Genomic DNA, 24,537 nt, shown 5'->3' with positions numbered 1-24,537 from the left:
GAACAGGTAGGATATAGGTACAGATTGGCAATAATAAACGTAACATGAAAGACTAGAATTTAACAAACCATGACTTGTTAAACATTTCCATTTACATTAGCATATCAGTTTATTGGACAATCTGGGAATGTCTAAACACCTAGGGACATTTCCATTTGGTAAAAGATATGAAAGAGCTAAAATTATATAAATGTAAATGACACTGTAGTTAATGCAAGCACTTTTGAAAATATGTCATTGGATACATCTACAATGTACAAAATTTCATTATTATTATATTCAAAATTCCACATAACTCGCTTACACGGGGCTGAGTCAAAGTCAACAGACACTGACCAGCTGAAGGACTCTTCATAAAACTCTTATGACGTTGAAAATATAACCCACTTTATGAGGCTTTCATCATTTATTAGTTTGAAATCATTGTACTCTGAAAAATGAGTCAAGGCAGCTTGTACCTAGTTTTTATGGGGTGCGTAGTGAAGGCAGTGCTGACAGTAATAAAGTTTAGAGTCCATCTTCCAAAGTCAATGGGTCTAACCAAACTCTCTTTTTAAAATGTGACTTTCAGAAACCTCATAATTACATATTGTGGCTGAATTTTGTTAAGAACAATGTGCTATTCAGTGAACAGCTGATGCCACCCCAAGAGGTCTGAAAGCATCAAGCCTAATGGGCTACTAAAATCTCACTTCTTAAATATGACATTCCAACAGCACCACACTGACCACACAGCTCTACCAACCACCACCAAGTTATGCTTCTTTGCAAAGCACAATACACTCATTAAAAAAAACATAAAACAGTCACCTTAATTTGGGATCTGTTTCCCACAGGAACAGATATTCAGGTTAGTCAGTTCAATGATTTAAGACTTTTAAAAAAATGGTTCATATTTGCAAAAAACGTCATTGATCAAGATGAAATGATTCAAAAATCTTTGAGGGATATCTATTATATCCATCTCAAACCCACAATGCAAGAAATAACTGAAGACAAAATAGTGGAACCAGCCATGTCTAAATGGACATACATGCTGATTGTGAACCTTCGAGGTCCTGTTGGAAGTACACAGCAAAAAGTAGAAGAGTTTGACTTATGCCAGCCGGCAAAAGATTATGAAATAAACCTGCCACAAAATGTGTCTTTAAATCTTTCCTTTTCCTAAACTTTATTCACATTTCAAATAAGTTAAGTGAAACAAAAAATAAAGACAACAAAGAAAGTAGGACAGAAAAGGATACTGTCCGTAGTCCAAAATACCACAAATAAAGCATGATAGCATGTATTAAGAAAGTACAGTTGAGTACACTTACCATAAATGTAGATGTTTGAGTGTATTCACTGTTGCAGTCATTCAATTTGGGTTATCTGCTTGCAGGTATAGCCCTCAGTCGGCCTGATTATCAAAGTCTTGGGTCCTGCGTTGGTTGCAGTCTCATCTTCCATGACATCAGGTAGTCAGGGGTATAAGGCATGCAGCCAACACCATTACATCAGTTTTTCTTGCCCCAGAGGTCAGGTGCCCCCATAAAGGGAAGCAATTATATACAAGGTTAAACTTCCAACAAAAAGCAAATACACCAGAAAGCTTTAAGCATAGAAAACAAGAACAGAAGTACAGTCAATAGAAGTGAGGGGGCTGGAGGGAGGGTAACCAGGACTGCAAAAGTGAATACACTTTAACATCTACATTTATGGTAAGTGTACACAACTGTACTATCTTCTTCGTGTTTTACTGTTAAAGTCATCACATTTGGGTAGATTCCCAAAGCTAAGGATGGGAGGAGGAATTTAGATAGCATTAGGACCAGCTATAAGGCCCTGCAAGACTGCAGTGCCAAAACTAGCTCTGGATTTAGAAAAAAATTGGCAAGTGGTAATGCTTGTATGTACAGAACTCCAGGTAGCAGCTTCTAGGATGTCCCTGGTAGGGACACCTCTGAGAATGGCTGTAGAGGTAGATGCAGCCCTGGTGGAATGTGGTCTTATCCACTGTGGGGTAGGTTTTCCATGGTGCTTATAGCAGAAATTAATGCAATGGCCTATCCACTTAGCAATGGTTTGCTTTGAAATGGCCTTCCTCTCTGCCCCTGCAACAAATGCAACCAGCAGCTGTTCAGATTTCCTGAGAGGCTTAGTCCTGTCCAAGTAAAATCTAAATTGTCTGTGCACGTCCAAGGAGTGCAGTATTCAATCCCCTTTGTTCTGTGGATTAGAAATGAAGGTTGGCAAATTAATGGACTGATTAAGGGCTACGCTGGATACCACCTTGGGCATAAAGGAGGGATTGGCCCTGAGGGACACCCTGTCCGCATGAAAGATGATGAAAGGCTCCACTGCCATGAGGGCCTGTAATTCAGACACCCTTCTTGCTGAAGTGATGGCTAGAAGGAAGGCTGTTTTCCAAGAAAGGAATTTCAAATCTGTATTTGCAGCTGGCTCAAAGGGAGGTAGAGTGAGCTTTTCCAATACAAAGTTAAGGTCCCAGGCTGGAGTAGGGGCTCTCCTGGGTGGTCTTAAGTTTTTGGCCTCTCTGAGGAATTGCTTCAGCAGTGGATGTATTATAATGAGCTTAAATGGCAGAGGCATGAATTTTGATGGAAGAAAAGGAAAGGCCCTTGTGAAGCATCTCAGTTAAGCATTGAAGAATGTGCGGTAAATTGGGCACAGTTGTGTCCATCCCCTGAGTTTGGCTAGAGGAACAGAATCGTTTCCATTTTTCAGCATAGGATTTTCTAGTACTAGGCCTCCTTGCCTCCAGACTGACATCCATCACTTGCTTACTGTGGGATGGTAACGGAGAAATCATGTAATTAGCCAGGATGCAAGGTTCAGGGTTTGAAGCTGTGGGTGCAGAATCTGGCCCTCCTGCTGGGACAGCAGGGCAGGGGTCTGAGGCAGGTGCCATGGTTCCAGAAGTGACACACTGCGCAAGAGAGGGTACCAGTGTTGGCATGGCCAGTCTGGTGCAATAAGTATTGTCCTTGGTTTGTCCTATATGATCCTAAGTAGCACTTTGGAGAGGAGAGGCAGAGGGGGAAAGGAATAATCTGATAGGTTTTTCCAGGTGAAGGACAGGGCATCCATAGGTTTTTCCAGGTGAAGGACAGGGCATCCAATTTCCAAGCTTGTCTGTGGGGAGTCCTTGTGCAGAATTTGTCCAATTGGTAGTTCTGAGGGGAGGCAAACAGGTCTATCTCTGGGCTCCCCCATTTGTTTCTCAAAATGTTGAATATCTTTGGCTCCAGTTTCCACTCGTGTGGGTCCATGAGATTTCCGCTTAGGTCATCTGGCAGTGTATTTAGCTTGCCTGGCAGGAATTGAGCTTGTAGGTGCACCTGGTAGCTCAAGGCTGTGTTCTACAGAGCCATGGCTAGTCTGCAGAGAGGGTATGAATGGGTTCCCCCCTACTTGTTTATGTACCACATAACAGTGGTGTTGTCTGTCTTTACCAATAATTGTCCTGGAAGAATGTGGTCCTTGAAGGCTGCCAGAGCATTCTGTACAGCTAACATTTCCTTTTGACTGATATGCAGGTGCATTTGACTCGGGTTCCATTTGCCCTGAATGTACTGCCCTGCCAAATGAGCCCCCCATGCATAGTCTGATGCGTATGTTGTTAGGGTTTGGGCGGCAGGGGGTAGGAGTGAATGGCAGTCCCTTGTTGTGGTGGCAGGCCTCTGCCCACCAAAGGAACTCTGTCTTTAGATGAGGGATGATAGGAATCATCGATTCTAGGTCCTGAGAATGTTGACACCATAGGCTTTTTAGATACAATTGTAGTTTCCTCATATGCAGTCTTGCATATGGAATTAGTAGAATGCAAGAAGCCATGAACCCCAGGGCTTGCAGTATTTTCCTTGCAGATAGCTGGGTCTTTGTGGCCAGTATTTTGAAGTAGGCTGTCAAATGAACTTGTTTCTCTGATGTGAGGTAGGCCATCTGGGAAGTTGTATTCAAGCTTGCTCCCAGGAATACAATTTGTTGGCAGGGTACTAGCTGTGATTCCTTTTCATTTATGGTGCACTCCAGAGAAGTTAGTAATTTCTTTACAAATGCCAGATGATTTAATAGTATTGTCCAGGCATAGGGGCCTAACCATGCGGTCTGGGCATTGGTTTTCTAGGTGTTGATCGAGTTTTAGGCCTTGAAGAAGAAGATGGCGTTGGTTTAATATGCAAGTCAGTAGGCCTGAATACACTCTCAGAAGCCAGTGCCTGCACAGCAGCTCCAGAACCATCCAAGGTAGAGACATCTGCAGGTTCCACAGTCAAATCTGAAGTAGCGGGTATCAGGGGCTGCGAAAGTGCTTCACTGAGTACTGGCGAACTGGTAACTAGCTTAGCAGAAGCGTCGTCAGCAGCTTTGCACCTATGTGGTCTGTCTCTGTCTTTATCTTTGCATTTTTTTGGGATGTCAGTAGTCGGGTGGCTTACCAAAGCCATTTCTGGATAATTGAACCGAGTACCAAAATATTTAGATGCAAAAATGAACCGACAACAAATAGTTCGAGGTTTGAATAAGGCACAAAACTGACAGCGAAGTACGTTGTGGTCTGCGCCTAAGCAAGAAATGCAGTACAAATGAAAATCTTTATGAGGTATTTGCTTTACACAAGAAATACAATTAACTTTTACTGACATCGGTTTAGAGCAAGAAAAAGGATCCCCAACGGGGTACTTAGCTTAGTTGAAGACGTCGGATCTGAAACTTGAAAATTTCAGGAGATGGCTGACCGGCATTTGTGAACTGCTTCTGCTTTGGGCACCGCACGGCAAGAAAGACTGATGTAACGGCGTTGGTTGCTTGCTTTATACCCCTGACTACCTGATGTCATGGAAGATGAGACATCAACCGACACAGGACCCAAGACTTTGATAATCAGGCCGACTGAGGGCAAGCAGATAACCCAAATGTAATGTCTGCACCAGTGAAACATGAAGAACATCTAACCCACTTATCACAAACATCTGGAATTTACTTTAACTACTACAAGATTTATCTGCTAATTTTCCACTATAATGTTTTTACAATGATATTAAAACTAGTAATAACTAGTAAAAAGATCTAAATAGTAGCTTACCTTTGTGTCTCCAAATTACTGATGCAAAGAAAGACATGATAATTAAAGCAGAAACAATTTAATGCAATAAATCTGATTAAATCATCCATATATTCAATTAAGTTAATACAGTATTTCACAGAGCAGCTCCACCACCCAATTTAAACTGTTATTGACAATAAATCAGTATGGTGAAATAAAATTAGTTTCACCCCCCCCCCCCCACAAATAATTATTCCATACAAAATGCACCAAATCCCTTAAAGCAAAAGCCCCGGTAGACTATATCTACCCTCTATGTGTCAGTTTTAACAACTTTCAAAATGCAGACAATGCCTAACGTAATTCTTTCAAGCCAAAAGGACATTTCTATTAACTTCCCAAACTACTACTAAAAACTGGCATTGGTTATTCTGAAGTCACAGAAAGCACTGCTGTTTGATGTATTCACCATGACAACATACAACTGGCTTCCTTCCTATTTATCCGTCTTCATAAAATATGCTACTTTTCACTGGCATTCAGCAGCCCTCATCTCCAATGGGGATATTTTTATGATTTTTGTCCCCATGCCTACTGATCTCTGAGGAGACCATCATCCATGCAATCCCAGAGGCTACTTGTGCACTCATCAACGTGTTGGCACACTTCATGTCCAATCACACTGTGTAGTGCATGCATGACATGTAGCATTGTGGAAACCACATCATCTACTTATTTTATGTGCAAGCCTCCACACACTTGCTGAAAAAGGCTACTTTGAATACAGCTTGGAATGCTAAAGTCATGCCCCACGAGTACTCCCAAATGTCAAGTATCTTCTCCAAGAAACTGTGGCATGGAATGACCCTATGTACTCCTATCCTCCCCATGTCATCTCCAGTAAGCATCTGTGCTGCTAACTGAATATAGGTCGCCTGTGTCACAGTTTGTGCTTTATCCATTTTTGTTAATGGAGCTGGCTTAGTAGGCCTAAGTTCTCTGTAGAGATATTTTATTTCTTAGGCTCTGCTATCTGGAATTTTGAAAACAGTCATGTTGGCACCTTTGTAAGCAATACAGACAGCAGCGACCACAGAAGCTCAGGTTTTATGAGATACAGTCTCCTCTGCTACAAATATTTATATTTTTATCTGAAAAAACAGAAAATCACACTTTGAACCTATTCAACCTGACCCCGCTCAATAAAATGATAGCAAAAGAAACACACCTTCAAAACATACACCCACTGGAGCATCACAAAAAAACAGTTGCCTGTCCCAGGATATGGCAGGGAAAATCAAAAAATAAAAGCAATCATTAGTATGTACTTTACTGCATTTTAGGAGAGAGACAGCAGATAAGATCCCAAAACATCACCTGTGTAAAAGCCACCTGTATTCTACAATGCCACCTTTCCCTAGATGAGGCACATTAAGCTGTATTCCACCTTAAAACACACTTTTGTTTGGCATGCACTTTCATCCAGACCCCTCCTTTTATGAGGACAAAGGTAAATTGACTGCGGACAATGAACTGGAACACTTGGGGGGAGTTGGTGGGAGGAAGCTAACTCCGAAAATCAGGAAGGAAGACAATTAACCACTGTTTCTGTGAGTATATCATATATAACTGTATAACATGTGCTTTAGCATTTCTTCAGTCTGTATAATATATGGGCAGAACACCAAGTCAGGCATCAGAATAAGAACCGGAGGAACCTCAACATACATAAGCTCAATGAACACTACAGAAAAGCTCCTTTTCTTTGGACTAGTCCTCAACTTTGTTTATTTCACATTTTATCCAAACATTGCAAAGTCACAGCCCTAAATATAGTGCCACTGAGATGCCCCTTAAGAAACTCAAAATTTTAGATTCCCTAGTATCACGAGATATGAGCTAGAATACATCTGCTTATAGATCGATAAAAAGGAGAAAAAAAAAAAAACGGGAAAATCATCTAAAAATGTCATGTTGGAACACATATTTTATTTGAAACAAAGCAAACATAAAACTGCTCAGATTTTTCTAGTCTTCTTAATCCTTTTTTAACTTCTCCACATCTATTGGGTCTCTATTACCATGACTGGAATGGACCCCATTCCTAAGTCAAAGTATGATAAAAGTTCATGAAATTAGTATTGTTTCAATCTTTGATGTCAGCCAGAAGTGCTTTATGCAGCATCTCCAATGTGCCCAGTAATGACTCCTGAAATTCGTACGGACTTGCATGTGTTGGTAACATATCTAAATACGCTTGTAGATTCTTTTTTATAAGACCAGTTGCTCCTACTACTATTGGAACTGTCTGGGCATCTTTCTTCCACATTGCTCTCGTGTCTGTTTGCAAATCATGATATTTTATGACTTTGTGCCTCTCTGTACGCAAGACACTGGAGTCACTGGGTGTGGCGATTTCAATGATCAATGCTAGTTTTATCTTCTTTTCATGGACCACTATATCCTGTTTTCTAGCATCTATCTTTTGAACTGTTGGTAATGGGCGATTCCCATGTAATGTAGACCATCATTTTCTATGATGCTTTGTGGCTCATGTTTCCAGTGTTTTTCAGCCACTTCAGTACCATAATGTTTGCACAGTCCCCAGTGCCAGTTTTGCCACATTATTATGCCCTTCAGTATACAATCCTTCTGTCATTAGTATGTCACAACCAGCAAAGAGGTGTGCGACTGTTTCCAATTCTGTTTTACAAAACCTACATCTGTCTGTTTCTCCCACATATTCAATGGACTTTGCAAACCAATGTGTACATAACCCACTATCTTGAGCCGCCAATATTAACCTTTCATCTCTTGGTTTGAATTCATGTCTCCTTAACCATTCCTGCATTTGATCCAGATCAACATGAGATTCTTCCAGAAGTTTTCTATAGTTGCAAAGAATAGTTGTGTAAAATCTTACACAGCCATAGATGTCCTTCTCTTCCATGTTGCAGTATTCTTACTGTGGGATCCTCTGCCTCAGGCGACCCGAACGTCGACTCTTATACAAAAGCTTAAGCATGGTTGTTGCTGGTGCGTGGGACATCACATGTAGGACCATAAACCAGGGGCCTTAAATGTGATGTCTGCACACACTGACCACTGACCTCAGAACTGACTGCCCAGTCAGATAGTAGTCTAGGTAATGCCAAATGATGTCCCCCCAGTGAAATGCAATTGACTTCCCAGTGTAACCATAGTCTAGGTAGTGCCCTATGATGCCTCATAGACAGGTTGAAGATAATGCACGGGGGTAGGTGGGAGGGAAGGAATACTGCAACATGGAAGAGGAGGACATCTATGGTTATGGTAAGATTTTACACAACTATTCTATGTCCTTCTATTCTCACGTTGCAGTATTCTTACTGTGGGACAGTACCACAGCTTAGGAAGGAGAAAGGGTGGAGGCAGAGGTAGTGGATTCCAGAAATCCCTGCAGGATTGCCCTTGCAAATTCTGCTCTGGCTCTGGAGATACGATCCAGTTTGTAATGTTTGGTAAAGGTATGTACAGAGGGACCAGATGGCTGCCTCAAGGATGGAAGTTTTGTCCAGACCATTGACGAAAGGCCCCAAAAGAGGCTACTGCTCTAGTAGCGTGTGCCCTGGCCCCCTGATGTAAGTGCTTTCCATGGTAGGAATAGCAGAAGCAGATAGTTTTCCTAATCCAGCAGGAGACAGTATGTTTGGATACTGCCTTGGCCAGGGCCCTGGCATGGAAGGGCACAGAGTTTATTAGATTTTCTAATGGTCTTAGTTTTGTCCAAATAGAACTTTTACTTCCTGTGGACATCAAGGGACTGCAATATTCTCTCACTGTCATTTTTAGGAGAACGAAAGAAGGTGGGTAAGTTAAAAGACTGCTTTAGTGACAGTTGGTTGACCACTTTGGACTTGAAGGAGAGGTTGGTGTGCAGGGTCACCCTGTCTTTGTGAAAGATAGTGTAGGGAATGGATGCCATGGGCATCTGTAACTCCATGACCCTTCTGGCAGACTTGAGGGTTACCAACAGGACTGTTTTCCATGTGCACATCTGCAGGGATGCAGAGCTGGCTGGCTCAAAAGGGGCAAGTGTAAATTTTTCCAGGAAGTAATTTAGGTCCCAAGGAGGTGAGATAGGCTTCCTTGGTGGCTTAATTTGCAAGACCCTTTTTAAAAATAGTTTAACACCCAACCTGGAGAGTAGAGGAGGGTCCAAGGTTAAGCAGGAAGAAATGGCGAATAAGTGAACTTTCACTGAAGAGTATAAAAGGCCTGATTTTATGAGCTCACACACACAGGTTAAGACTAGAGGAATATCTGCTTGAAAGGGGTCCCTATGTCTTTGGAGACTCCATTTGGAGAACCTTTCCCATTTGGAAATGTATGATCTCCGTGTGTTGCGTTTCCTGGCCTCCTGCAGGACAGAAAGCACATCCTCAGTGCAGCAGTGTCTGAAAGGGACAAAGTTTACCACCCAGAGGGTTAAGCACAGCATCTCCAGGTGTGGATGAATGAGAGCACCCTTCTGTTGTGTCAGCAGGTCCACACTGTGGGGCAACTTGTGGTGATTGCCCTCGGCGAGGGATTGAAGAAGGGGGAAACCAATGCTGCCTTGGCTAATAGGGAGCACCAGCAAGATTTTTGGCATCTCCCTCCTGATTTCAGGAGGACTTTCTGAATGAGAGGGAAGGCGTACAGAAACAGTCCCTTCCACGAGATGGTGAAGGTGTCCAATTTCCAAGCTAGTGGGGAGGGATCCTTGTACAAAAGGTTCTCAATTGTCTGTTCTGGGAGGAGGAAAATAAATCTATTTGTGGCGTGCTCCACTGGTGGACAATGTCTAGGAATACTTCTCTGTGCAACATCCACTTGTGATGCAGAGAGAATGATCTGCTGAGAGCATCCGCTTGGTGGTTGTCCTGGGATGGAATAAAGACTGCCTGCAGAGATGAGTTGTTCCGAGAGGCTAATTCCCAAACTTGCATTGTTAGCCTGCAGAGTAGGTAAGACCTGGTCCCCCCTTGTTTGTTGATGTACCACATAACAGTGGTGTTGTCCGTGAAGATTTGTAGGGGGCCTGGTTGCAAGAGAGGCAGAAAGGCCTTCAGGGTTAACTGAACTGCTGTCATCTCCCTTATGTTGATGTTTTTTCTCAGGAGGGATGTTTGCCAGAGGGCTTGCACTTTGAGGCCATTCATGGAAGCTCTCCAGCCCAGATCTGAGGCATCTGTGTGCAGTTGCTGACTTGGTGTGGTGGGTTGGAGAGGCAGGCCTGAATTCAATTGCATCTGTTGAATCCACCACTTCTATTCTGTTTTTAAGCAAGGCAGGAAGGGTATTTGGAAGTCTAGAGGGTGGCTGTATTGGGACCACACATTCTTTAGATACCACTGTAACTTCCTCATGTACATCCTGACTAGTGGCAGCATAGGTACTGTGGCTGCCATAAGGCTCAGTAGGCGCATGAAATGTCTGGCTAAAAAGTGGTTGACCTGGAGGAGGTCCTGAAGTGCTTGATCAGGGAAGTTACCTTGTCCTGAGGGAGGAAAGCCTTTATCAGGTGTGTCCAAATCCTGCATACCAGGAAGGTTTTGTCCTGAGGCGGGGAGAGGGATGATTTGGTGAGGTTGAGTGTGAATCCCAAACCCTGGAGCAGAGACATGGAGAACAGTAGATGATTTTTGAGGGTGTCTTCCCCTTTTGGAAGGATGAGAATGTCATCCTGATAGGGGTAGATATGAATGCCCTTGATCCAGCAATAGGCTATGGCTGGAGCTAGATACTTGGTGAAGACCCTTGTTGCAGTGGATAAACCAAAGGGCAAGGCAGTACATTGAAAGTGTTAACAGAGTCCAGCAAAATGTAGGTACTTCCTGTGGTGCGAATGTATGGGAATCTGGAAGTAAGACTCCAAGTCCAAAGTGGCCATGAAAGCCTTGGGTGGCAATAGTGGAAGCAGGTTTTGAAGGGATAGCATTCTGAAGGAAGGGAATTTCAGAAACAGGTTTAAGAAGGATGAATCCAGGATTGGCCTTCCAAGGGCTGTCCTTTTTTGGTACCAGAAATAACCTGGATAGAAACCTTTTCCTTCTTGGCCTGGTGGAACAGGTTCTATGTTTCCCTGAGCAAGAAGATCCTGGATAATGCAAGGAATTAGGTGAAGTTGGTTCTTGGGTGGAAAGGGAATGTCCTGTGGTGCGTGTTTTTCCTGCTAAGACAGGAAATATCCTTTTTCCACTATTGCCAGAACTCAGTGGTCTGGGGTGATTTCTTTCCAGAGGGGTAGACGGTGAGACAGGTGGGATGAGAGGGGAAGGTGATTGAGGTAGTCATGCCTTATTGCTATTGTTTCTGTCCTGAAAGGGCTGTCCTAGAGGAGGATTGTCTCCGGATGTTGAAGAGGTGGCAGTGGCAGGGGCTCTTCTGACATAGGAGGTCTTAGCAGTGTAATTTCTGTAAAATTTTGGTACTGGGACACCACTAAGTGTTTAGTATTTTTTAGTTATTTATTCTTCTCCTGTAGGTTCTTAAACAGGTCTGCAGAGTGTTTCACGAACAGGAGGTTATGATCCAGTGGAGCATACAACATTTTGGATTTAAAGTCTTCAGGCAGTGGCTAGAGTCCAAGCCATGAGTATCTGCATAGCACAGATGCAGATACAGCAGATCTAGCAGAGACTTCTGTAACTGAATTGTATCTAGTGCCTTGCAACCGGAGATGTCAGGGACAGTTTAGTTGCCACTTCTGTCTTGTTAGGGGAGTCAGGCAAGGAGGACAGTAGGGATGAAGCCTGTGATACCAAATATAGGGCATATTTCACCACATTGGTTTGGTAGTTAATTGCTCTAAATGAAGCAACAGAAAAATTAAAACAAACTGGAATAAATAAAACAAAATCCACGTCAGCAGAACCAGCAGCAAAAAATCCGATGTTAAGTGTTTTATTAACATCCACTTTTCGTTCAAAAAGACTGAACTTCTTCAGACAGACATCAAAAGGTAGCAAATGTAAAAAAAAAAAAAAAAAATTCCTTAAATACACAATTAACAACACATGATACATTTGAATGGACCAACCAACTGGTTAAAACTCACTGACATCAATGTGTGGGAAAAAGCTGATCTCAAAACTTCTTAAAGTACTACTGCATACAAAAGTCGAATCTGAAAAATGTGTTTTAAAAACAAAACAAAATGGAAATATATATAAACATAAAATGTTTGAAACCAAAAAACATAGTATATAAAACCTTTTTAATGACAAAAGGTAAAAAGTATAACATAATAAATGAAAAGTAGTAATAATAAAATTACCTCTGCATACTTCTAAGTTTCAAAATGCAAGCTAAACTTACTCTGTCATTGAGACCTGGAAGTCTATATGAACAGAGTTTCAGCTGCCAAATCACTTCTAGGCACTCTTTTTTTAAATTTGCTACCTTTTGATGTCTGTCTGAAGAAGTTCAGTCTTTTTGAACGAAAAGTGGATGTTAATAAAACACTTAACATTGGATTTTTTGATGCTAATTGCTCTAAATGCTAGGGTGGAAGAGATGTATATCTTCTTGCCTAGCCTGTTCATTACCTTGCTATCCTTGTTTGAAAGTATGAGTGAGGAGGATGGAATAAGTCTAGACTGTTTGTCTGGGGCCATTGCTATCAGTGCGGGGTCCACCAAGGGGGGCTTTACTAGAAATTTTTGGTCATCGGGGACCTTATAGAAATGATCAGGTCTCTTGGGAGCAGGTGGTTAAGAGTCAGGGTTTTTTGAGGGTGATGCAAATGCATCTAGGTATGCAGGAATCACCGGTGGGATGGCTGATGGGGAGGGTGATTCAACCTGGAGCAGCTCAAAATACCTTTTCTGAATTTCAGTCATCTGGGTAGTATCCCATTTAAATTACTCCCTCATTTTTGTTATAGTCTCCCCAAATGTAATGTCCTCTAGAGGGAAGTCTCCCTCAATGGAATCCTCATCAGGGGAGTAGTATTCCAAGTGGGAAGCTATTTGAGATGAGTATGTAACTGACTCGTCTGAGGAAGAGGGTAAGGCTTCTTCTTCTTGAGAAATAAAAGGAAGGATAGAGGTAGCTAAGGCAGGTCTTGGGCTAAGTACAGGTACAGAGGGTGCTGAGGAGGCTTTATGCCAAAGGGCCATGAAGGCCTGCATCAAAGACTGTGTGAAGGACTGCCAGTCTGGTTGTCCCTCCGAAGGAGCAGACAAATGTTTGGTCTTTTGTCTCCTTTTTAAAGGAGTTGATTTAGGAGAAGCTGTGGGCCTAGTTTCAGGGAAATGGCCTAAAGATGATGAATCGTCAATCCTGGATCACGGAAAGTCATTTGGTGGAGCCTGGTTCCCACTCGACTTCGATAATAACCAATGTCGGAATAACCTCCAGGGACATGCCTACCGGTACTTCAGAAGTGGATTCCTCAAGGATAGATGCAGAAGTATACGGTTCTAGTGGACGTCCCTCAACCCCTATATCGGCGGTTGGCAGGGCATCCGATGACGAATGGGCAGAGGTGTTAGGCCATGAAACTTATGCATTTTTTCTTGGTGGTTCCGCCTGGATGGCCGACTCCAGATCCATTCTTAACACTAACTTCTTTAGCCTCTGAGTCTCCAAATACAAATTGAAGGCAGACAGATGGATTCTGAGACTTTTGGGAACAAAAGACTGGCAGATGGGGCAGGAGGTATGATCGTGTTCCTGGCCTAAACAGAACAAACAAACATCATGGGAGTCTTTATGCAGAATTTGACGTCCGCATCTGCATTTACCTTTCTTAGCAGACATCGCCTAAGAACAGACAAACAACCCAAGCAAAAATAGGAAGAATTCCCCAGTGGGGTACTTCATTTTAGCCATCCTGAAGGAGAGGAGTGAAGCAATCGATCTGATGTTTGACTGTGGCAGAAAAGCTCTATGGTCAGTGCATGCAGACGTCACATTTAAGGCCCCTGGTTTATGGCCCTACATGTGACGTCCCACCCACCAGCAGCAACCAGGCTTAAGCTTTTGTATAGGAACTGATGTTCGCCTGGGGCAGAGGATCCGACAGTAAGAATACTGCAGCAAGACAATAGAAGGACATCTATATTTATGCATTTTCCAAGTTTCTTGTCTTCTCATCTGATCATTCACCTTATATTCTTTCTTTTGTTTTTTGGCACATTCAGTTGCTTCCTGGTTTTTTTTTTATCTATTTCTGATTTGAATTCCATTCCTGCCCGATACTAATATGCTTCTGCTAGTCTAAGTTGGGCAGTCATCTTAGATTTATTCTCCTCATGTTTCTAAACTTTCACTGTTTCGGTTTTGTGAATTCAGCAAATATCTGTGTAGTCCCACAACTGCAGATCTAATCAAATTCAAGGAGGCCCGTGCCTCCTTCAGAACGGGGAATATATAATCTTGGTATGCATTGATTTTTATAAATTATTCAGTGAGCATGAAGCATCCTTTCTGTTTTCCCTGTCTAATTTATCCAACATGTTTTGGGGCTAATCAATCACTCCAAAACTGTAAGTGAGAACAGGAAGAGCAAATTGGTTTAAAGCTTGAATTTTGTTCCTATATGTCAATCCTGTTTTCAGGATTAATTTAAGTCTTCTAAAATATTCCTTTGTAAGTTTTATTCACATTTGTTCATGTTTTATTGTTGATCCTTCATCAATTCCCAAATATTTATACACTCCCTCTTGTTCAAGTTCTTTTATATCACATTCTTTTCCCAAACTGTTCTTTTCTTGATGATGCAGTTTTCCTGCTTTAAAGGTTGCTTCTGCACATTTATCAAGACCAAATGACATTCTTTTATCATCTGAAAACGTTTTGACAACTTGCAGTTGTGTTTCAGTTCCTCATCTGATGAGCTATACAGTTTTAAATCACAAAGAGAAGATGAAAGGTCTTTACACTATATTGTTTTCTAGGAACCAAATTATAGCCATGAGCTAAGTTGTTAAGTGCAGAGCTTAAAGGGTTAAGGGACAAGACAGAATAGCAGCGGTGACAGACAGTCACCCTGGAATAACCCCTGCTGATTTTTTATCTCTGGAATAATTTGTCCTTTATCATGGCTTAATTGCAAAGTGGACTGCCACTGTTTCATGGTCACTGTAATGTAATCGATCAGTGTAGTGTGTATCATATATTTTAAGCACTCTTATCCATGAATGAGGGATACTATCAAATGCTGTTTTGTAGTCAATCCATGCCATACTTAGATTCTTCCCCTTTTTACAGTTCTCCACTATGACTTCATTCAACAACAAATGATCCATTCTTCCATATGACTTTCTTTTATTACTCTTTTGTTCTATTGCCATAATTGAGTTTTCTTCTAAATGACAATAAACTCTATCAGCATCAGTTCCAGTGTATAGTTTATATGTCATCGGAAGGCAAGTTATTGGTCTATAATTTTTAGGGCAGGTTCACTCTTAAGTAGGAGCATTGGTTTTCCTGTTGCTAGCCAGGTTGGTGTCTGTTCAGGGTGTGCATAAAAATAATTCTTACTCATGGCTGTATCTTCATGCAAAGATGATAATACTTTTAATCAGAAGTTAGGTACTGTATCTGGGCCTGGGGTTTTCCAATTAGAGGCTTTCCTTAACTTTGTTTCAATCTCTCCGGCTGTTACTTCATCCCATTTCATATAATGTACCTTTAAACTTATTATTCTTTCTTTTACTTCTTTTATCCCATTTAGCATCTTTAGCACCAAGGAAACCTCATAAATACTTCTCCAAAATATATCTATTTCTTCTTTTTTTGGTGGTCTTTCGATTCCTTTTACCTTGTTTCCCAATTCTCTAGAAAACTTTTTTGGGTCATCAATAAATTGCTTATTTTGTACTTTTCCTTTATATTTATCTGTGTATCTTCTAAGTTTTCCCACTTGTATTAAGATTTAGTTTATTTGCAATCCTGATCTGTTCTAATACTGCACATTGCCTTTATCACACCTATCTCTATAAGTATTTTTCTTGATCTGTTCCCTCTTCTATACTCCTTCAGCAGTGACACTCCCCGTCTCAATTGCTTTACAGTTTTCTATATTCGATACTTCCATGGTGGTATTTGATTTCTCCCCTTCGTTTCCCTCACTACCATGTGTTCTTGTGGCAGAACTTTTATCAGTTATCAATTTAGCTACACAGTAATATATCCTGTTTACTTCTGTTATATCACATGGATCTCCATGGACAGTCTTAATTACTGTATTCATTAATTTTATCAAACTTCTAACTTTTGGGGTTTATTGACCTTCTGCAGTCTATTTCTTTCATTGATCAAAATATGTCTATCCATCTCTTCCAAATCAAGCAACTCTTCTCTTAGCTCATTTTCTTCTAAACTGAGGACACATTTTTTTTTTTTCATTTCCTGTGGGCATTCTATAGAAAGTTCTACAGCGTCTTCCTGTGGCACATTCCCTTCAGTTTCAACCCATGCCATCCGTTGCTCTGTTACATGGGAACTCATTCCTCAACGTTGACTGTGTCAGAGTTTCCAAAGTTTTCTGTTCCTTCTCTTGCTGTCCAGCTTCAAGTGAATGTTTATACTGGTTTCCTATGGAAGGCTCCAAAATATCTCCATACAGCATCTGAACAATTGTTTCTTGTTCCATTGGTTTCCCCTTAATTTGGGCGTCCATTTCTCTATCCTGTTGTGATGTTTTATGAATTAGATTTTCTACACTGAATCATTCACTTTTGCAAGTACTCCATAACCTCAGTTTCTATTTCTTTAACTTCTCCATTACTAATCTCCTTTTCTACTTTTCCTCATTGTCTTCCTATTTTTTGTATTGTAAAGTTTTTTTGTCTGGATTCCTTTGCTTCTTCAAATAACTTTGGTGCAGCTCTTTTTTATTGATTAGTTTTGTTTTCTCTTTTACACAGATATTACACCACATTAAATCTCTTTTAATTTTCCATGTCCATATTTCGTCTTCACATGTCTGCTGATCTTCCTGTTTCTCCTTACTCTGGGGGCTCGTTCCATCATCATGCTGTGATGTAACCTGTGTTAGACTTTCTACACCAAATCTTTCACTTCGCAGGCACTCCATAACTTCAACTTCTATTTTTTTTTTTTAACTTCTACCTTACTAATCTTTTCTACATTTCCTCTTTGAGATATATTATTAATTTAGCTTTCACCTTTGCAAACATATCGCACCATATCAAATCTCTCTTTCTTTCCCATGTCCATCTTTCTTTTTTATACGTTTCAAAAATTACTAGATTTTGCTGTTTATATTTTTGCACTTCCCCAGATGCTTCTTTTTCCAAACAGATCAAACTTTCTTGGTCTATATACTGTTTTTCACAAATCTGTTGCATTAATGAACACAGTTTTTCTTGTGGAAGTATTTTTCTTTCCTCTAAATTTGCTTAATCTTTTTTGTAAATCTTTTGTCTGGAAATTCTGGGCTTTTTGCATAATAGTAACAATGCATAATTTCCTTCTTATCCTCAATAGTCCACTATGTCATCTTTATGGCTCTTCTTTGGCCTATCAGTTTTTGTAATTTTTGTGGACTGCTACTTTCTTCTACAACAGGGGGGGGGGGCATCCTCCCCCTGGGTTCCCCATTGTAGGAATGTTTCCATATTTTGAGGATTATACACTGTAATTTTTTTCCAGTCCTGACACCAGTGCGCCTACCAGGAGTGGGCACTTTTTATCCTGGGTCTTGTGCACCCAGCTATCTTTTTTTTTAATTTTTGACCTACTTCTGCCCATGATATATACTATATAAATACAGTCTATATATCAGTGTTGTCTTGGTGAGATTTTGTGAAAATCAGGGTCCACCTCGTGAAGGTACTCACCAAGACTTGAGGATGAGTTTAATTTCAGCAACACTACTCTCCTTTGTTTGCTGACTTATGTCTCCATTCGGACCTTCTTAGTCCTCTGAATATTGTCAATGGTGTCTCTGAAGATCTATATAAAGAAAAATCCTTTCATCAGGTCATAAGGAGAAAGCTAAGAAATGACAGATGACATTTGACATAAAATGCAACATCTCATAGGCCTTAAGCATAAAAGATGACATGATACACAACAAAGATAATGCAGTTCTACAAGTAAATGTACCATAATGGCAGATGTCTGACTGAATCTCAGATGCAGTAGTATAAGTTTTATGGGATGGCCTACCAGGGGGAACTGACCAGCTAGCTTCCAAAGCTTTAGGGCACCTTCCATGTGTCTGACCATCCTCCACAGTTTGAGGAGAGGAAGATAAAATCAATGTTAGGTTGCCAAAACTGCAGTGTTTCCTTGCCTTACAGCAGAGAGGCTAAAGCCTTGACGGCTAGATATGTCCTAAGAAGAAACAGAAAAGCACTTATATCCACACCCTGGCAAGAAAGCAAAAAGCGAACAAAGGGAGAGGGAGGGAGGGTGTGGCTACTACAAAAACTGATATATTCAAACATGTACTAGTATGGTAAGTTTAAAACAGTGCAAGAAACTTCTCTTTGTGGAAGATTTTCAATCCATACATATCTAGTTAATCACTGTATATTAATCAGATCAGATAATGGTAGTACAAGTAGTGAATTTAAATTTGTCCTAAGTCATTGAAAACAAGGCTCCACACAATCCACACAAACTGTAATATCCAAAAAGCAACGACCAGGATCCAATCCACAAAAACATTTATTGAGCGCTTTTGTCTCTTGAATAGGTGCATAGAATGCATCTGAAGCACCGGGTCTTAATAGTGCAGTATCCATCAGCTCTGTTCTCAGGCTCAAGGCACAATTTCTTATATGATAGTCATTGATATCTACTATTTGGGTAGGATGCTAATAAATAAATACATATATACTTTCATTTGCATAAATACTGAAATCTGTTGCTTTGATTATTTTTAATTTATAGGATATATTTAATTGTCAAGTATCTTTTATAATTTTAATCACATTGTTTCTTTTTTACTGTGAGTGCAATATATATGTGTGTTGCTCTTTTAAATGTTTCTATGTCCTTTTAGAACATTAATTTATTAATTAGTTAATGATGACGACTAACTGTTGGAATAGCATATATATAAGGTTGTTGGGTAATATGCTGTATTATTCTGAAGAAGTTTCTATTCAAGAGACGAAAGCGCTCGATAAACGTTGTTTGTGTGGATTGGATCCTGGTCGCCCTAAGTTATAAAATTATAAAAAATATATAATTTGAAATCTGAAATATTATACTGAATTACTAAGTATTGGAAAGTTACCCAAGCAGGGTAGGCAGTCTGTTTCCAGTCGAAAATCCTTTATTAAGTACACAGACAAGCAATCCAAGTAAAACATAAATAACAGAGTGATAGTTTCTTCACAAGCTTTCTAACTATATATATACTTTTTATCAGGCAAGGGAGTGGTTTATAGTGGTGTAAAACAAAGTGTTATTGGTATACATGTTAAATTCACATCCCTTCCCCCATCAGTGTGACATTCGAGCTGGTCCTGCCCTACTTAGTAGCTGTCATAATAATATAACCCTTATGTACTTTAAAAAATGAATAATGATGTGGTACCTCTTACTTAACCAGATTATTAAGTCTGTGATTTTACCCGAGACAATATACTACATGGCTGGAAATATATAAACCTTAGACCATATAGCAATATAAAAATATATATAAATACATATACATATACATATATATATATATATATATATATATATATATACACACACATATATATATATATTTTGCATGCAAAAAATCCATTGTAAAAATCATACTCTATTTCCATAATCTATCGTTAACAAAGATCGCTTTCGTCCTAGACTTCTTCAGGTCTGTGTACAAGAACTCTAAAAACTATCTACAAAAATATTATTGTATAATTAGTATTTTTGTTATACATCATTTTGAATGAAGTGGAAAAAAGCACAAGAAAAAGAAAAAAATATGATGATGGAAACAAAATATACACAAGTTAAAAATTATTTAACATGGCATTTAAAACCAACTGGAAGAATAAAATAAAATAAAATTAGTCATGTAAACAATGTGGCAATTTTCTAAGTTCCAGTACACGTTTAAGTGAACAGCAGTAGTTTAGTCCAGGCTTCCTAAAAAAAGAGTTCAGCTTTAATTGCCACGAGTTCACATTTATCCAGCATATTTGGGATGTCTCCTTCAAGATTACCCAAGTCTGTGTGATCCAGTATCTGAAACTTAAAACCATTGCCTTTTATGAAGTGCAAGGTGTTTGACTAGTGCATTATTTTTACATGCAGTGCAGATTTCTGCCAGATGACATGGAATTCTATGCTTAAGTTTATTTACAGTCTTGCCCACATAAAATGTATCACATTCATTGCACTGTGGCCTGCAAATTACTTTTGTGGTGTTACAGTCACCCCTGCACTCGTCTTAATAATTTTCTTTAAATAAGGGCAATACAACTATCACATTGCTGTATAAATATACAAAATGTACAGTTAGTTACACATCTTTTAGTGTTTCTCTCATATGGTCTAGGTTTAAATTCAACAAAACTTCTAATGTTCTAATATTCCTGACCTTCCTGTAAACAAAGGATGTGGCTTCACCTAATATGTTAATCGGAAAAGGGTTTCCTGTCACAATGGCCCAGTTTTCTTTAATAACATTTTTGATACTGTAAGAATTCAAAGTGTATGTCAGGATGCAGCTATTTTTGCATATGTTATTCTCTGTGGAACTTCTTAACATTCTCCTACTGGGGAGGTTGAGTGAAGGTGCTTCAGTTCTATAATGGGTTCCAGGATGCTTTTTAACATCCGACTTTCATAGCCTCTCACTAGAAAATCTTTCTCCAAGTTGTTCAGGTTTCTCAAAAACGGTACCATCTCTGTGGTAATTCTAGTGAATCTAAAACCCTGGGACTTCACCACATTATACTTCGTTTTTGCAGGCTGCAGACTTTTAGTGTGGGGAAATAAGTTGACCCTCATTGGTTTTCTGAATAGATCAGTGATGATTCTGTTATTGTTAGTGTCCTTGGAAATCTGCATATCTAAGAAAGTGGTTGAAGTATAGCGATGGGAAGAGGTATACTTCAGGAAGAGGGTTGTTTGACTGAGGTAAGTGCTAAAATCCCCAAGCTGAAAGGTGTCACCTTACCACACAATAAAGATGTCATCAATATAATGTAAATATTATGTGATATGCTGCATGCAGTCTGTGTTGTTTAACACAAAATCCTCCTCCCACTTGCCCAGGGCTATGTTAGCTATGCTAGGAGCCATGGCAGCCCCCATTGCTATACCTGTTTTTGTTTGTAGTGTTTGCCATTGAAAGTAAAGAAATTAAAGTCCAGTACAAGATTAATGTAGGGTTGCCACCTTTTCACATACCCAAAGTGGGACTTTTTGGTACAAACGTCAGATTTTGCAGGGAAAAACATAACCACGGCCAGTACACAGGACAGAACTTCACTTTTTTGCCTAAATAAAAGTTTATTCTTGTAGCATTTTAGTTGCTTATTCTGTTTCTTAAAACATTTAGGGCATTTCAGAGACAGAATAACTGTTTTATACAACTATTACATAAAATATAGGAAATACGCGTGTCCTAAAATCTCAGGACATTTGCCATTTTTTCGATTTCTTTGCAGGACACAACTGCCCAAAAAGGGATTGTCCCTCGCAAAGTGGGACAGGTGGTAACTCTAGATTATGCTTAACATTTGCAGTTCTGCCTGTGTACCTTGATTATGTTTCTTAAAAGATTCCATAGCTGCTGTTTGACAGTAATTGTGAGGGAGCACTGTGTACAAAGATTCCACATCAATAGTTAATAAAATACTGTCAACTTCCATTGTAATGCTTTTTATTTTCCTCAAAGAATCCATTGAATCTCTTATGTATGACTTATTTTGGTAAGCTTACTTATACAACTGTACTATGTTCATCAGTAGATCACTGTTGCAGCAGTCTAAGCTATATGAAACAAATATCCAAGCTTAGAACACCGTGGATGAGAAAGAAAGATCAGAGTCCATTAGTCCATAGAGAATAGTTCTAGCAAAGTCTGCTCTGCACACAGAAAATTAATCTGGTTTGTTGTGCTTACTAATGGTATATACAGATGATCAAGGTGATTCCTGGAGTCCACTTATTTCCAGAATACCACAAAACAGCCCTGGCATAGTGGGTCTTGACCTTGTCTGGAAGTGTCTTGTTATGGTGAGAATAACAAAATGCAACAGCATGGGACAACCATTTAGAAACTGCCTGCTCTGACACTGCCTGTCATTTTTTTATCTTCACAGAAAAAAAAAACAGCTGATCAACAATCCTGAAGGTTTTTGCCCTGTCAGTAAAGTTATCTGAGCTGCCTGTAGACATCTAGTGTGTGTAAAAAAAGTTTTCCTTTATTTTTAGGTCTTGGAAAGAAAACGGGTAAATGAATAGTCTGGCTCATTGTAAACTGTGGGACAACCTTAGGCATAACGGAATGATTTTGTCCTCAAAGTAACCCTATCTTTGTAAAAGACAAGCTAGAGATAACTTACCATAAGAGCTTGTAACTCAGAATCAGTTCTTGCAAAAGTCAGAGTAATGAGTAACACTGCTTTCCAAGACAGCAATTTCAAATCAGCCTTATCAGCAGGTTCAAAACAAAACAGTGTAAGTTTTTCCAGCACAAAATAAAAGATCCAGGGAGGAGAAACCTACCTAGCAGTTAGATGGATATGTAAAACCCATTTGAAAAACTGTTTTACCTAAGGTAGGATAGAACCAGGGTGGTGTATGAAAGGACAGACTAGCAGTTATGGCTGAAAAATGAAGCTTAATAGAGTAAGACAGCCTTAAAATAACTCACATACATACTGTAGAATAGCAGGAGTCTAACCCTTCAAAGCATCTTGATTCATGGTTTGGACCAACTAAAAAAATATTTTCCATTTAGCAATACATGATTTTCTATTGGCAGGTTTCTTTACCTCTTTTATAATTTCTCCAAATCTTTTGGTTTTCTAATATAAAGACGGGAATTGACTCCAATCCTAGGTCAAAGTATGATTAAAGTTCATGAAATTAGCATTGTTTCAATCTTTGATGTCAGCCAAAAGTGCTCTTCGCAGCACCCGCAATGTACCCACTAATGACTCCTTCTGCAGTTCGTATGGAGTTACGTGCATTGGTAACATAACTAAATATGATTGTAGATTCTTTTTTATAAGACCCATTGCTCTTACTACTATTGGAACTGTCTGGGTATCTTTCTTCCACACTGCCTGCAGATCTTGATATTTTATGACTTTGTGTCTCTCTGTACGCAAGACACTGCAGTCACTGGGTATAGCAATTTCAATGATCAATGCTACTTCTGTCTTCTTTTCATGGACCACTACATCTGGTTTTCTCACATCTATCTTTTGAACTGTTGGCAAGGGGTGATCCCATGTGATATAGACCATCATTTTCTATGATGCTTTGTGATTTATGATTCCAGTGTTTTTCAGACACTTCAGTACCATAATGTTTGCACAATTCCCCGTGCAACAGCCTTGACAAATTATTGTGCCTTTCAGTATACAGTCCTTCTGCATTAATATGTCACAACCAGCAACAAGGTGTGCGATTGTTTCCAATTCTGTTTTACAAAACCTACATTTGTCTGTTTCTCCCACATGTTCAATGGACTTTGTAAATCAATGTGTACACAGCCCACTATCTGGGGCCGCCAATGTTAACCTTTCATATTTTGATTTGAATTTGCCTCTGCTTAACTATTCCTGCATTTGATACTGATCAACATGAGGTTCTTCCAGAAGTTTTCTACACTTGCAACTATATTTACTCATTTTCCACATTCCTTGCCTTCTCATCTGATTCTTCACCTTACATTCTTTCTTTTATTTTTTACCACATTCAGTTGCTGCCTGATTTTTATTTTCTTCGGGTTTGATTTCCATTCCTGCTTGACGCCGATGCGCTTCTGCTAGACTAAGTAGGGAAGTCATTTTAGATTTATTTTCCTCATGTTTCAAAACTTTCACTACCTTTGGGTCTTGTGAGGTCTGCAGGTATGTATGCAGCCCCACAATTGCAGATCTATACATGCAATCAATTTCAAGGAGGTCCATACCTCCTTTGGAACAGGGAATTTATAATCTTGGTATGCACTGATTTTAATAAATCATTTGGTAAGCATGAAGCATCCTTCTTGTTTTTCTGTCTAATCTATCCAACATGTTTTGGGGCTAATCAATCACTTCAAAACTAAGTTAGGACAGGGAGAGAAAATTGGTTTATAGCTTGAATTTTGTTCCTAGATGTCAACACTGTTTTCAGGATTAACTGAAGTCTTCTAAAATATTCCTTACTAAGTTTTATTTGCATTTGTTCATGTTTTATTGTTGATCCTTTATCATTTCCCAAATATTTGCACACTCCCTCTTGCTCAAGTTCTTTTATATCACATTTGTGTCCCAAGCTGATGTTTTCTTGGTGCTGCAGTTTTCCGGCTTTAAAGG

The 24,537-nt window shown here is 39.7% G+C and overlaps 1 protein-coding gene across 3 annotated transcripts in view; it reads right to left on the bottom strand.

The window, feature by feature from the left end:
• The window catches only part of CEP78 (centrosomal protein 78), a 1,514,071-nt gene that overhangs the window by 608,787 nt on the left and 880,747 nt on the right, over positions 1-24,537 (bottom strand). For 2 of the 3 annotated variants that reach the window (XM_044060872.1, XM_044060873.1), the window contains exon 11: positions 5,087-5,104. The exons of the other annotated variant lie outside the window; for it this stretch is intronic. In XM_044060872.1, the coding sequence (XP_043916807.1) occupies positions 5,087-5,104 (18 nt within the window). The remainder of the gene's footprint in view (positions 1-5,086; positions 5,105-24,537) is intronic. 3 annotated transcript variants of the gene reach the window in all.

The sequence above is a fragment of the Protopterus annectens genome, chromosome 2.part0 (assembly GCF_019279795.1).
Source record: "Protopterus annectens isolate FY-2018-M chromosome 2.part0, PAN1.0, whole genome shotgun sequence".
NCBI lineage: Eukaryota > Metazoa > Chordata > Ceratodontiformes > Protopteridae > Protopterus > Protopterus annectens.
The sequence above is the reverse complement of the archived record's forward strand: the minus strand, read 5'-3'. Positions and strand labels throughout refer to the sequence as shown.